The sequence below is a fragment of the Molossus molossus genome, unplaced genomic scaffold, assembly GCF_014108415.1.
Source record: "Molossus molossus isolate mMolMol1 unplaced genomic scaffold, mMolMol1.p scaffold_m16_p_26, whole genome shotgun sequence".
Taxonomy (NCBI): Eukaryota; Metazoa; Chordata; class Mammalia; order Chiroptera; family Molossidae; genus Molossus; species Molossus molossus.
The window spans coordinates 3,986,615-4,001,202 of NW_023425362.1; the positions used below are offsets into that span (position 1 = coordinate 3,986,615).

The following is a 14,588-nucleotide window of genomic DNA, read 5'->3' on the forward strand; positions in this document are numbered from 1 at the left end:
CGGCCCTTGTGAGCTCCGTGCGTGCAAAGGCACTGAGGCAGGGACGTGGAGATGGGGGGAGCCCAGCGCCCACCTTGGGCCCACTTCCTTTCCCCAGGAGCACCCTGCTTGTATAAAGCAGCGATTCCTTCACTCATTCATTCAATGAACACGTATTGAGCACCTACTGTGTGCAGGGTGCATGGACCACCATGCCGCTCCGCTGTGAAGGGGAGATGCTGGGGAAGGCATTTTACCCCCCTCACAACCGAAACGGCAACTCGCTCGGCATTTTCAACAGATTTCTAAACGTCCAGCCAAAGTAACGACACGGCGTTATCGACATTCAACCAGCATCCAACAGAGCTTCAGCGCGTGCGGCGGGCGTGAACAGGGGCCCTTACCGTCTCTCTACACCGCTGCACTTGGAAAGTTCCACGGTAAGAAGCGAAAAAGGAGGGAGGGAGAGAGAGCAAAGGCCGGGCACCCCGTCCCCTGGGACAAAATCCATCCCTCAGCAGCCGGGCAGCCCCGGGCCACCTGCTCATCTGCAACATGGAGACAAGAGGACTCTGAGGGGTGCGGAAGGAGTGAATGAATAACTTGAAGTTGGCACAGCACCGGGGCACCGTGGCAGCTCGACCATGTGACCTGCTACCACCTGCCAGGCAGGGCGCTGCGTGCCAGAGCTGTCTTCATGCTCACGCTGGCTGACTCCGAGGGCGGCACCCCCTAGCCCTGGGAACCCCGCGATCCCAGTGGGGAGGCCCCCAGCCTCCACAGCCTCGGGGACCCCGGGGACATCCAGCCTACGCCTTATTAAGCAGTCACCACGGCAACTCTGTTAACAACATCAGTCAATATGAGTAAAGACCCCTTCACTGTTCTCCGGTAACACAGGCCAGTGTATGGAAAACAGACTTCAGAATGATATAATACGGAAGGAAATGAAAACTATCAATGAAATGCAAATTCTGCAAGGCCTGGGTCTAATTCATGACCATCCTTCTCCCTCGCTGTTTACAACACATCGTTCAGGGTCTGGGGCGGGGACCCCAGCTCATGAGGAAGGAGTGACTCCTGCTGCCTCTGCGCGCTCCAGAGCGTCCTGTCCCTCCAGGCCCAGAGGCTGATTAAATGCATAAGGAGGCGGCAGCAGCCCCTCAGGGAGTGGCGGGGGCGGGGTGTTGGGGTTCTGTTTAAGGCCCCTAACCTTTCTGCAGAAGTAAAGGGATTCTGAGATGCCTTCTGTCTGCCGCCCGCAGGGAAGCCCCGCTGGGTCCCAGGCGTCGAAAGGAAAGATGTGGGGTCACCCGGCAGGACCAGACCAGATCCCGTGTGTCCCTCTTTTTCTCTTCTCGTCCCTGAGATTGCCCCCTCCCGATCCTGGGGTCCAGAACCTTCCTCTGCCCGCGCCGCTCTCCGCCTTCGCCCCTCTGAGCTCGCGGCCGGCCCCAGACCGGAGCTTCGAGATGAGCGCTTCTGGAAATACTCACATCAGCTCGTGTACAGAGCACTACCTGAGCCCAGAGCACTACCTGAGCCCTGAGCACCTGGCTGCTGGCTCAGCTGGTTGAGAGGGTTCGTCCTGATACCAAGGTTGCGGGTTCAATTCCTAGTCAGGGCACACACAGGACTCAACCACTAGCCCTGGACGATGTGGCTCAGCGGTTAGAGCATCGGCCCTCAGACCAGAGTCACAGGTTCGACTCCGGTCAAGGGCACGTACCTCGGTTGCAGTTTGTTCCCGGCCCTGGTTGGAGTCGTGCAGGTGACAGCCAGTCGCTGTGTCTCTCACATGATGTTTCTCCCCCCCACTCTAGCTGATGATAATAGAAAGTATAGGGCACGTACCTCAGTTGCAGTTTGTCCCCGGCCCTGGTTGAGTCATGCGGGTGGCAACCACTCGATGTGTCCCTTCACATCGATGTTTCTCTCTCTCTCTCTTCCTCTCTCTCCCTCCCGCTCTATCTGAACAAAAAATGGAAAAATGTCCTCGGGTGAGGATAAAAAAAAAAAGAAAAGTATCCTTGGATGAGGATTTAAAAAATAAATAAGTAAAATAAGTGGGTGAGAACCCTACTCCACAACAAGAGAACTACCCGGGGCCCCAGGACCGCCGCCGGGGCCGCCATCCCCAGGCAATCACAGCGTGAGGACACGGGCTCACGTTCAACTGTGACGATTTCCTACCGCGTCTTTAGGGAGAGCCTGAGCTCAACCCCCAGGCCGCCCACAGTCCCTTCATGGCGCTGAAGGAGCCACAAGGAACCCTGGGGACCCCCGCAGCCTCCCACCAGGAAGGAACCGCCAGGCCCCGCAGGCTCCCCAGCCCAGCGGGTGGAGACGAGAGTCATCAGAGAACCAGCCAAGTTACTTCCCAGGGACCCCGCCTCCTACTTCAGCCTTTCCTCTGCGCCCCTGGAAACCCCACCCCATCCTGCAAGGGCCCCTTCCCAGCTGGGCTGCCCTAGTCCTCCGGCAGGTGGCCGCCATCAGCATCCTCCACGTCCAGCAAAGTCACTCACAAACCCCGTCATGGTCCTGTGCCACGTCCCCAGGGCCACCGCGACTGAGAGCCCGCGGCAAGGCACTAAGTAGGTAGCGTGGACGACAGAAAACACTCCCAGGTAAGGGACGCGCTCTGCATGGAACAGCTGGAGGAACAGGCCCTCGGCACCGAGGCCCAGGAAGAAGCTGGGGTGCTGTCGGGACCATACCGGCACCAGGCAAAGCCGGCGAGGAGGAGCTAACGGAGCACGACCTCACACAGCGAAGGCCACTTCGTGAGGGCACCATGGTCAACACACCAGAACACGACACTCCCTGGCTGGTGTGGCTCAGCGGTCAGTGACGGCCTGCGCTCCCAACAGTCTCGGGTTTGACCCCCCGTCAAGGGATCGTATCTGGGTTGCAAGTTCAATCCCCGGCTCCAGTTGGGATGATTGTAGGAGGCAACCAATTGATCCCTTTCTCACTCTCCCCCACCTCCCTCCCTCCCTCCCTCCCTCCCTCCCTCCCTCTCTATCTAAAAGTCAATGGAAAAGATATCCTCCGGTGAGGATTAACAACAAAAAAGACAACACTCCTAAGAGCATGTGACCCTGGAAACGAATGTTACAATGTTACAACGTTACAGCACGGGCGAGATGGACAGAACCAAAGGGAGGAACGTCCGGTCCGAACAGCCACCGAGGGAGCAGACTCGGTTCTGCAGCAGGGGACAGAGAAAGTCTGGACACGCGGTCCACCCCGCCCGAACCGAAACTCTTGGGCCCAGAACCCCTCAGTGCTCTGAAACACGACCCGGGACCTCAAACAGCTCTTCCAAACCCAAGCAGCTGTTTCTATAGAAAGTTACCATCTCAGAAACCTAAAACAGAAACATTTTAAATACTATTCATTCCTATTAGAAGAATAATAAACCACCCAGCCGGTGTGGCTCAGTGGTCGAGCATCTATCCATGCGCCAAGAGGTCGCCGGTTTGTATTCCTGGTCAGGGCACAGGCGCAGGTTCTGGGCCAGATCCCCAGTGGGGGGCGTACAGGAGGCAGCTGATCAATTTCTGTCTCACCAATGTTTCTATCTCTCTCTCCATTCCTCTCTAAAATCAATAAAGAAAAAAAAAGAATAATAAAGCATTGCAGGTTAATATGAAGAATATATATATATATATATATATATTTTATCCTCACCCAAGGACATTTTTGCATGTACAGATAGAGCAGGAGGGAGAGAGGGAGGAAGAGAGAGAGAGAAGCATTGATGTGAGAGAGACAGACACATTGAGTGGTTGCCACCCACATGACCCCAACAGGGCCGGGTACAAACTGCAACTGAAGTACGTGCCCTTAGTGGAAACCAAACCCAGGTCTCTCTGGTCTGCGGGCCAACATTCCAACCGCTGAGCCAAACTGGCCAGGGCGAAGAACATAGTTTTGATTTCTTATGAAAAGTAACTACAGGCTGTCCCCCCAAAACATGTATACACACTTTAAATAATCATAAAGCCAGTGTTTAGTAAAATACATTTCATTTTCAAAATGTAACAGAATCTATTGCCACCCTGTATATTTGGGACACTCTGTATATTTCCTGCCTTCCTTTGGTGGGACGGGATCTGTGGGTCCATGTCCCCCACCTGCAGTCCAGCATCCATCCCTTTCACCCAAACCCTAAAGGTTTTCTAAGAGGACATCTGGGGCTTGTTGTGGTTGGCCACCTGTCAAAGCCCGTCATCTGTAGGCAACAAAGTTTTCGGACATCATAGAATTTTCACTGATACATCATCTAAGGCAACAGAAACAAAGGAAAAAATGAACTCATGGGACTACATCAAACTAAAAAGCATCTGCACAGCAAAAGAAACAACCATCAAAATGGAAAGGGAACCCACTCTATGGGAGAACATCACTGCCAATGATACATCAGATAAGGGGTTAATTTCCAATGTATATAGAGTGCTCATACAACTCAACAAAAAGGAAGACAAAGAAACCAATTAAAAAATGGGCAGAGGAGCTGAAAAGACACCTCTCTAAGCAGGACATACAAATGGCTAAGAGACATATGAAGAAATGCTCAACATCACTAATCATCAGAGAGATGCAAATTAAAACAATGAGGTATCTCTTCACACCTGTCAGAATGGCCGCCATCAACAAATCATCAAACAACAAGTGTTGGCGAGGGTGTGGAGAAAAGGGGACTCTAATACACTGCTGGTGGGAATGCAGACTGGTGCAGACACTATGGAAAACACTATGGTGTTACCTCAAAAAATTAAAAATTGAGTTACCAATTGACCCAGTGATCCCACCTCTAGGATCATACCCTAAGAAGCCTGAAACACGTATCAGAAAGAATATATGTACCCCATGTTCATAGCAGCACTATTTACAATAGCTAAGATCTGGAAACAGCTCAGTGTCCATCAGTAGACGAATGGATAAAAAAGCAGTGGTACATGTACACAATGGAGTACTACGCAGCTGTAAGAAAGAAAGATCTCTTATCCTTTGAGATGACATGGAGGGACCTGGAGAGTATTATCCTAAGCAAAACAAGCCAAGCAGAGAAAGACAAATATCACATGATCTCTCTTATTTGTGGAATATAATGAACATAACAGTCTGAGGAACAGGGTAGATCCAGAGACGTGGAAGTGGGGTACAGGCTGACAATCCTCAGAAGTGGGGGGCAAACCACAGAACTTATATGCATGTATGCATAACCGATGGACATGAATAACAAAGCCGGGGATGGGGTGGGGGGCTGGGGAGAAGGGTGTCAATGGGGAAAAAAGGAGAAACATCTGTAACAAAAATTAATTAAAAAAAAAAAAAAGCCCATCACTTCGGCGTTCTCCTGTGCTCGGCAGACACCAAAATGTTTGCTTTTCGCATCTCTGAGGACTCTGGCTATTGAGACCCCTGCTCATCAAGAGTCCAGCTCCTTGGGGACAAGAGCTAACTGGAGGGACAGAGAAGGGGGTGCGCTGGGGTCAGCATCACTGGGCTCAGGGACCCCGCGACCGCCGGTAAAGCATTACTCCTGGGCGTGTGTGAGGGTGTGTGCAGAACAGACCGGCATCTGATCGGAGGCCGAGTAATGACCACCCTCCCCAGCGCAGACGGCCGACCCACCCGGTGAGGGTCCGCACAGGGAAGGGTGGAGGAAGGGCGGGCGTGCTCTGCACGAGCTGGACAGCCGTCTTCTCCGGCCCGAGGATCCTTGTGGCCTCAGCGCTGCTGGTTCTCGGGCCCCTGGCCTCCGACCGGGACCGTCAGCTCTCGCGGGGCCCTGGCTCACAGACGGGGCTTCTGAGCCTCCACAGCGTGTGCGCAATTCCTGCAGGAAACCTCCTCTCGCCGACGTCTCTCTGTACCCCATGGGTCCTGCTTCTCTGGAGGGCCCGGACTATCGCCCGCACGCCCCCCCGTCCCCCCCCCAGGCCTAATTAAAGTGACCACTGCCTCCCGCTGAGCGCCCACGGGGCGTGGGGCGGGTCTTGAGTTTTTGCAGATGTTTGTTGCTTTCATTGCCACGTGGCGTGGCTGTGTCTTTGGTTAATGAATCCATGTCATCTCGGTCTCTGCTTGCCAAAGAATGGCAGGACACAGCCGGGGCTTCTCAGGACACCCGGCCTGGACCCGGACAGGCGTGTCATCTGCTTCTCCAAAACGCTGGCAGGAACGTCAGTTCCTGTTGTGGTTTTCATTCCGTGGGCACAGCCAAGCGGGAGGGAAGCAGCCCCAGTAAGCCCACCCCATGCCACAGGGCCCACAGGAAGGCTGGCACTGTCCGTGTCCCTGGGACCACCCAGCTGAAACTCACCTGCCACCTGCAGGATGCCATGTCTGGCCACATCGTAGAAGGGGTGATTCATGCTCAGTGCTGGGCCCTGGCTGGCTGTGGGCTCCACGGAGGGTCTTCTCACTGTGCCCAGAATGGCTGCCTCCTCCTCATCTCTCTGCAGCTCTACGCGGACAAGGAGGACCAGAGGAAGTCAGCTGTGTTCTCCAGGAAGCAGGAGGACATCTTTCTACAGGACAGTCACCATGCCTCATCTGTGCACCCACTCAGTGTGTACCCACTGTATACCCGCCCGTCCTGTGCACCCTCTGTGCGCTAACCTCTGCTGTGCACCCACTACACACCCAGTGTGTACCCACTGTATACCCGCCCATCCTGTGCACCCACTATGCACCCACCTCTGCTGTGCATCCACTATGCACCCACTCAGTGTGTACCCACTGTATACCCGCCCGTCCTGTGCACCCACTATGTACCCACCTCCACTGTGCACCCACTATGCACCCACTCAGTGTGTACCCACTGTATACACACCTGTCCTGTGTACCCACTATGCACCCACCTCCACTGTGCACCCACTATGCACCCACTCAGTGTGTACCCACTGTATACCTGCCCGTTCTATGCACCCTCTGTGCACTAAACTGTGCTGTGCACCCACTACACACCCAGTGTGTACCCACTGTATACCCGCCCATCCTGTGCACCCACTATGCACCCACCTTTGCTGTGCATCCACTATGCACCCACTCAGTGTGTACCCACTGTATACCCTCCTGTCCTGTGCACCCACTGTGCACCTGCTCGGTGTGAGCACCGTGGAATAAGAAAAATGAGACCTGAGGGCTGGATATTGGCCTCTATTCTGACAGGAGTGGAAACTGAGGCTCAGGGAAGGGGAACGACTTCCTAAGGTCCCACTGCTAACTGGCAGCAGGGTGTGGACTCGAACTCGGTCTCCCAGCTCCGAATCCTGACCCGGGCCCTTCTCGAAAGATGCCACACTGGCGGCTGGCGGAAGCCGCGGCGGGGCTGAGGGCAGACACTGGCCCTGCGCTATGAGACGGGCAGAACGTGCCGCCTTCCATGGTTGAATTTTAGAAGGGGCGGCTCCTTCATGCGCCAGGGGAGGGTCTTTCAGAAATCTTTCCAGCTAGACAACAAGGGGGACCTCAAATTGCAAGTCAGGGTAGAGTCCGGTCCCCAGATGCACCGGGTTGAACAGTGTCCCTCCTAAATTCCTGTCTCCCCGGAACTCCGTGCGGCCTTACTGGAAACAGTGCCTTCAGAGAGGACGTGAGTAAGGTGAGGTCGCACTGAGAAGGCCGGGCCCTGGCCCCAACATGGCTGTCTTCATAAGAGGAGAGGCCACGGAGGTGCCGGGGAATAGGAACATACTTGTACCTATTTCGGCCAGCTCCTCCAAGTCCAGCCGGGACATGCTCTGCGGGTGGGCAGGGTGGCCCAGGCACACTGTCGTGATGCCACCTCGGGGGGGTCTGGGCATGGAGTCCTTCCGACACCCTGAGGAAGAAGCACATGGAACCCAGGGCATTTCACACATATCCCTGGACAGGGCTCCCTCTCACCAGCCAGCCTGTGTCCAGGAGAGCAGCGTGGAGGGCAGTGGGGGTGGGCACGGCATCTGCAGGGCCCACGGGCGTCCAGGACACCATCACGCCTGCCTCGCCACCTCCCTCAGAGATACGCACACTCACTCCTGTACCCATTTTATGGAGCAGGTAACTGAGGCCAGCAAAGATCTTTTAGAACTGCTCATGGCTGCACAGCTGGCCATAATTACAGCCAGGAGTTATCCTGAGCTGGAGGCAGCTTCAACACCTGCGAAAACCTAAAGATATCCATTTGTATCCACACAAGGAAACAGTGTATGTCTGTAAAAAGAAACGAAGTATTGATACCTGCTACAATGTGGCCAAACCCCGAAAACAGTACCTACAAGTGCAAGCAGCGGCTGATACCTACTGCCTGACTCCACTCACAGGAACTGTCCAGACAGGCAAAGCCAGAAGGACAGGAAGTAGTGCGTGGCTGCCAGGGGCTGGGGGAGGGGAGCTGACAGAGATAGCACGTGTCCTCTGAAGGTGAGGATAATGTCCTAGAATTGACTGGGGTGACGGCCGCACACAAATGTGAACACACCAAAACCAATGAGCCGCACACTCTCCATGGCGAATTGTGTGGTCTGTGAATTTATCTTAACAGTGGTAGTATTGTTTTTTTTTAATTATCAGTCCTGGCCGGTTTGGTTCAGTGGTTAGAGTGTCAGCCCATGGACCACAGAGTCCTGGGTTCAGTAACCACTAAGGGCACGTACCTCGGTTGTAGTTTGTCCCCCGCCCTGGTTGGGGCCATGTGGGTGGCAACCACTCGATGTGTCTCTCTCACATTGATGTCTCTCTCTCTCTCTTCCTCCTTTCTCTCTCCCACTCCGTCTGAAGATAAATGCAAATATGTCCTCAGGCGAGAGAAAAGAATAAATAAATAAATAAATAAATAAATCATCAACCCTGGCTGGTTGCTCAGTGGTTAGAACATCGGCCCGCAGACTAATGAGTCATGGGTTAGGCTCTGGTCAAGGGCATGTACCTTGGTCTTGGTTCATCCCTGGCCCTGGCTAGGTCATGTGAGAGGCAACCAGTCGATGTGATGTTTCTCTCCCTCCCTCCCACTCTATCTGATGATAAGTGGAAAAACATCCTCAGGTGAGGACATGAAAATAAAAATAAATTAAAAAATTAACAAAGCAGGGTGAAAACAGCACATACATTTGATCTAGGATTTTAATAGTAAAAAAAACAAAAGTACGTTGTTTTTAAAATGCTGTTAAAAGTGGTTTGTCAGTCCCTTTATTTTTCCACGCATGTCCTTGTCTTCACCTTTGCAGAATCCTGGTCTGCTCTTAACATAAGATAGTTATTTGAACTAAACACTCATGATTGACAGTAGAAACATTTTTAAATATAAGCATATTGAACACCTCGCCTTCCTCAAAAAAGAAAAAACCCGTTAGCTAAGTGCCATGTTCCATCTCCATTTCCCAGGTGGGAAAACTAAGGCAGAGAAGGGGTCACGGCCCAGGTCCCCGGCCGTCGAGGGCAAGGCTGCGGGAGGGCCCGGGGGGCAGGATAGGGTCTCTTTGTCAGCAGGGCCACTCGGCCAGCCCGACGTGGCCACACCTGCCCACTTTAGGGGAGAAGTCAGAGTTTAACAGCTGCCAATGTTTAAACACTGGAATCTAATTTAAAAATGAAAGAACAAATCTCCATTGCTCTACTCACACCCTGCAGGCCGGGCACACACCCTGCAGGCCGGGCACCAGAAGACCCGGCTAGAGCGCTCTGAGCAGAACAGCCCCAAACCGGAAATGGCCCAAGTAGCCACAAACAACGGACACCACTGTGACACACGGGGGATGCCACGCAGCTCTGCCAACGGCCCTCCACAGCTCGCGCCCCAACGTGGCTGGTCTCACAGTCACGTTGACCCAAGGGGCAGATACGACAGACGATGTACTGGGAGATTCCGATGTTCAGAAGTTCAGAGCCCGGCAGAGCGAACTCCAGCGAGAGGCCAGAGATGCTGCCTGGGGCAGGGGGCACGGGGGCCGGCCTCTGCGTCTGGGTCGGGGTGCTGCTCCTGGAGGAAAGGGGGGGTGAGCGTGGATGGACTTGGTGGCTGAAGCCCAGACGGCAGCGGGAGAGGGACTGAACATGGGACCTTTTCCTGCCCAATCACAGCAAGTCCCTTGAGCTGAAGGTCAGTTCAGGAGCGACCACAGGACCCCAGCTGGTCCAATCGGAGTGAATTTTAAGACGTCTATAAAAGCTGAGAAGAAATCATTTTTAAATTTCTTCTGCTGGCCCTGCCGGTGTAGCTTAGTGGTTGAGCGTCATCCCATGGATGAGAGGTCCTGGTTTACTTCCCGGTCAGGGCACAGGCCCGGGCTGGGGGCACGATCCTCAGAAGGGGGCGTGCAGGAGGCAGCTGATGGATGTTTCTCTTCCATCAATGTTTCGATCTCTTTCTCCCTTCCTCTCTCTCTAAAAAAAATTAGTAAAACACATATTTTTTTTTAATTTTTTTTTATCCTCACCAGAGGACATTTTTCCATTTTTTTTTTGTTCAGGTAGAGTGGGAGGGAGAGAGAGGAACAGAGAGAGAGAGAGAGAGAGAGAGAGAAACATCGACGTGAAAGGAACACATCAAGTGGCTGCCACCCACACAACCGACCAGGGCCGGGGACAAACTGCAACCGAGGTACGTGCCCTTAGCGGGAATCGAACCCGGGTCTCTCAGGACCACAGGCCGACGCTCTAACCGCTGAGCCAAACCGGCCAGGGCAATAAAACACATATTTTTAAAAAATTTGATAAAACTTTCTTCCGCTGAACCCAAATGCAAGAGGCTATAGGCCTGGAGTTTCCAAAGGTCACCACGTGGAACTTGAGAAAAATGAAGCCAATTGTAACCAGGGTAGTAAAAATCTAGGAAAATTCCTGGGCCAGTGGAATGGGGAAACGGAGACAAGCAACTCAAACAGGGCCAAACAGTTGGGCAGCTTCAGCCAGCTTGTGAATCGTAAGACCTTATCTTCCCCAACCAAGGACACTTGAGAGCAAATGGTTATCTCTCCTCCCTACCCAGAGAATACACAGCTTAAGTCACCCTGGAACTGCTAAGGCAGAACGGGGAGGAGGAAGGAAAGAAGGGAGAGTTTATCTCACTCACTAAACAGAAGTCAGCCATTGGGGGGAAGGGGCAGGAAGGGGGAGTTTTTATCTCACTCCTTAAACCCAGAAGCCAGCAGCCTTGGGGCTTGTCAAGATAAAATCCACCAAGTGTTTCTCATAAATTCTGGGAAAGCCATAAACAAAATGAAAGGGCAACCTTGAGATCTAGTCTGTATCAAGATAATAGTGGGATTTAAAAACCTATAGACAGAAAAGTATAAAGCCCTGCACTCCCACTAGGCTCACTCCTCAGATTAGCTGAGGGCCTGTCTGTGCTTTAGGCCAGATATACTTTGATAGATTCGCTTGCTAAGTCATTCCTTTGAATTCTTTCTCATGAGCATGACAAGAACGGAGGGGGGAACTGCCTTCTCCCTTCTCCTGGGGGGCTGTCCCATAACACCTTCTCTGGTGTTTCTGGTGCCTATCACACAATGGCAGAAGACAGAGCCGGAGAGGGAGAAAAAGTCCCTAGAACACTGTACCTGGATCCAGCTGTACCTGAATGTGAACATGCAATGAATCTCCTTTTCTGCTTGAGCCAGTGTGGAGTATAGATGACCCGTCACTTCTAACAAAATGAGAGCTAATGTTTTTTCTCTTTGAAAAAAACCCAGTGCATATTGAAACACCTGCCGAAACTGCCTCAACAGTCTCTACTTTCTGAGAATAAATAATCAGTGCCGCACTGGGGTTCTCTGTGGTTGTGGACCAGGTACATGCACTTCATTTCTGAAACTTCTGGGTAGAATCTGGCTCAGCAAGAGAGATGTGCCACGTGACCCAACCCCCCACCGCACGCCACGGGTGTCTCCACGCCACGGGACATGATGAGAAGCAGCCGTACCAAGAGCACATTCAGCAGGGCCCCTGAGGACACTGCCTCCCCTTGACCCGGCTTCTGTGCCGAGCAGGTAACGCTCTTAAAACCTGGCCCGCACCGCGTTGCTGGGTAGAATCCCCCGGGCTGGCCTGGACCCCACAGTCCATTCTCAGTGGCAAAATGGTACGACGACAACATTAAAGGACTTGGTTTAAGGGAGAGGGGAGTCTCCCAAAACCCTGTGGACAAGTTTTGTTTCTGCACATCCTCCTCCAGTCTTGGTCCACATGCGTCCATGTTTTATTTATTTTTTATTTTTCATTTTTTTTATCCTCACCCGAGGACATTTTTCCATTTATTGTTCAAATAGAGTGAGAGGGAGAGAGAGAGAGAGAGAGAAACATTGACGTGAAAGGGACACATCGAGTGGTTGCCACCTGCACGACCCAATCAGGGCCGGGGACAAACTGCCACCGAGGTACGTGCCCTTAGCGGGAACCGAACCCGGGTCTCTCTGGACCGCAGGCCGACGCTCTAACCACTGAGCAAACCGGCCAGGGCTGCCCATGTTTTATAGTCGCACCCAGACTGCACACAGATGTTATAATCAACTCTGTCCATGTGCTGCATGTACACACACACATTAACCCAGAGCACCCCAGATCCCAGAATATTCAGCCCAACACCCAGGCCACCAAGAGCACGGCCAGCGCCATCTGGGCGGGAGGGGGTGTCTCTTGCTGCCAGGAGGAGGGGGGCTCAGGGACGGGAAAGGTGTGGAGACAACAACACTGTGTGGAGATAACCTGTGCCGCTCCCATCACAGACTCCGCCGGCCTCGGCCTCAGCCAAGCTTAGCAGCACACGGCGGGACAGCCGGCCCAGGCCACGCCTGTGACGAGCTCTTCCCCTAGAGGTCTACCTGGGCCCTAAGCCCCAGCACTGTTGTGGGGACAGGAGGAAGGACAGCATGCGGAGGAAGCAGACAGACAGCTGGGCGGCCTGGTTAAAAGCTGAGTTAGGCTGGTGGCCGGTGGCCGGTGGGTGGAGCGCCGTCTGGTACACCAAGGTTGCGGGTTTGATCCCTGGTCGGGGCGGCGGGAGGCAACCCCCAATGTTTCCCTCTCACATCAACGTTTCTCTCTCTCTCTTCAGTCAATAAAAACATATCCTCAGGTGAGGATTTTAAAGGAAACAAAGTTATAAAAAGAGAGAGCAGGGTGGTGGGGGGTCTGTTCTAGACAGAAACAAGCCAAAGAGACCTGACACCCAAAGGTGACGTGTGAACCCGCATGGAAGTTTGGTTTGTAAAACAGCAGTGAAAACACCCGGGACAATGGGCAAATCCGAACAAGTCCTGAGCAGTTGACAGTGAAGGGTTACTGCTCATTTCCCAGGTGTGAGATGATTAACAGGTCACACGGGAGGGCGTCCTTCCGCAGGGAACAGTGGAGGCCTGCCTCCTACTTCCCAACTGTCCAGAGAGGGAGAGACAGAGAGAGAGAGAGGGAGAGACAGAGAGAGAGAGGGGGACAGAGACAGAGGGAGAGACAGACAGAGAGACAGAGAGAGACAGAGACAGAGGGAGAGAAACAGAGAGACAGAGACAGAGAGAGAAACAGAGAGGAAGAGACAGAGAGGGAGAGAGACAGAGAGAGAAACAGAAACAGACAGAGACAGAGAGACAGAGACAGAGAGGAAGAGACAGAGAGGGAGAGAGACAGAGAGAGAAACAGAAACAGACAAAGACAGAGAGACAGAGACAGAGAGGAAGAGACAGAGAGGGAGAGAGAGACAGAGACAGAGAGGAAGAGACAGAGAGGGAGAGAGAGACAGAGACAGAGAGGAAGAGACAGAGAGGGAGAGAGACAGAGAGAGAAACAGAAACAGACAGAGACAGAGAGACAGAGACAGAGAGGAAGAGACAGAGAGGGAGAGAGAGAGACAGAGACAGACAGAGAAACAGAGACAGAGAAACAGAGAGAGAGAGACAGAGGAGAACCATTACCAACGGGACCATTTCCGCGTCTGCTGAGGAGCGCGTGCCCGCTGACACCCCTCCCACGCTCTTGGGCACAGAACCATGTTTACGGAACCAACTGCAGAAGGCACGAGAGGGCGAGGGCAGCCTGTGCCCAACTCCATCACCACATCTCTCAGAGGACAAAACCCAGGCTGATGGGCTGAAGGTCCATCAGCCCCAACCACCCACATTTCACCCAGCCATGGACTTGCTACCACCTCCTGCCCACAGCACCCCAGGGCTATGTCCCCTGTTCTTCGAGGTCACCTGACCCTGGAGGCAGGGAGGCAGATGGAGTGACAGCCAGCTGGCCCGGTCCTGGGGCACACACAGGATCAGGTTTGCTCCCTGGCAGGATGTGGGCATGCGCCAGGCAGGGGAGTCCAGAGCCGCCCCACCTGGGCCCCACCTGAGCCCCAACACCCACCTTCTTCCAGTAAAAAACCCACCACTGCCTTCCAAGCCCACCCTTCCCCAAGCGGGGTGCAGATCAGCGGGGAGTCGGGAGGGCGCTGGGGGTGCCACCCAAGCCGGGACCCTGTCCTCACACTGGCCGAAACCACTCCGTACCCGCAGTGAAAGTGAGAAGGAAACTCAATCGCCTGTGCCCACAGCTCTGGGCGCAGCCAAGGCCGCTGGTCGGCAGGGAGCCGAGAGCTCCGTCTTCGTCTGTGGCATCAGCCAGCCTGGCCT

General features: G+C 53.7%; 1 protein-coding gene across 1 annotated transcript in view; it reads right to left on the reverse strand.

Moving 5' to 3' along the window:
• Positions 1 to 14,588, reverse strand: part of LOC118641141 (proline-rich protein 5) — an 88,935-nt gene that overhangs the window by 32,298 nt on the left and 42,049 nt on the right. The window contains exon 5 of the mRNA XM_036278201.1: positions 6,317 to 6,460. Within this exon, the coding sequence (XP_036134094.1) occupies positions 6,317 to 6,460 (144 nt within the window). The remainder of the gene's footprint in view (positions 1 to 6,316; positions 6,461 to 14,588) is intronic.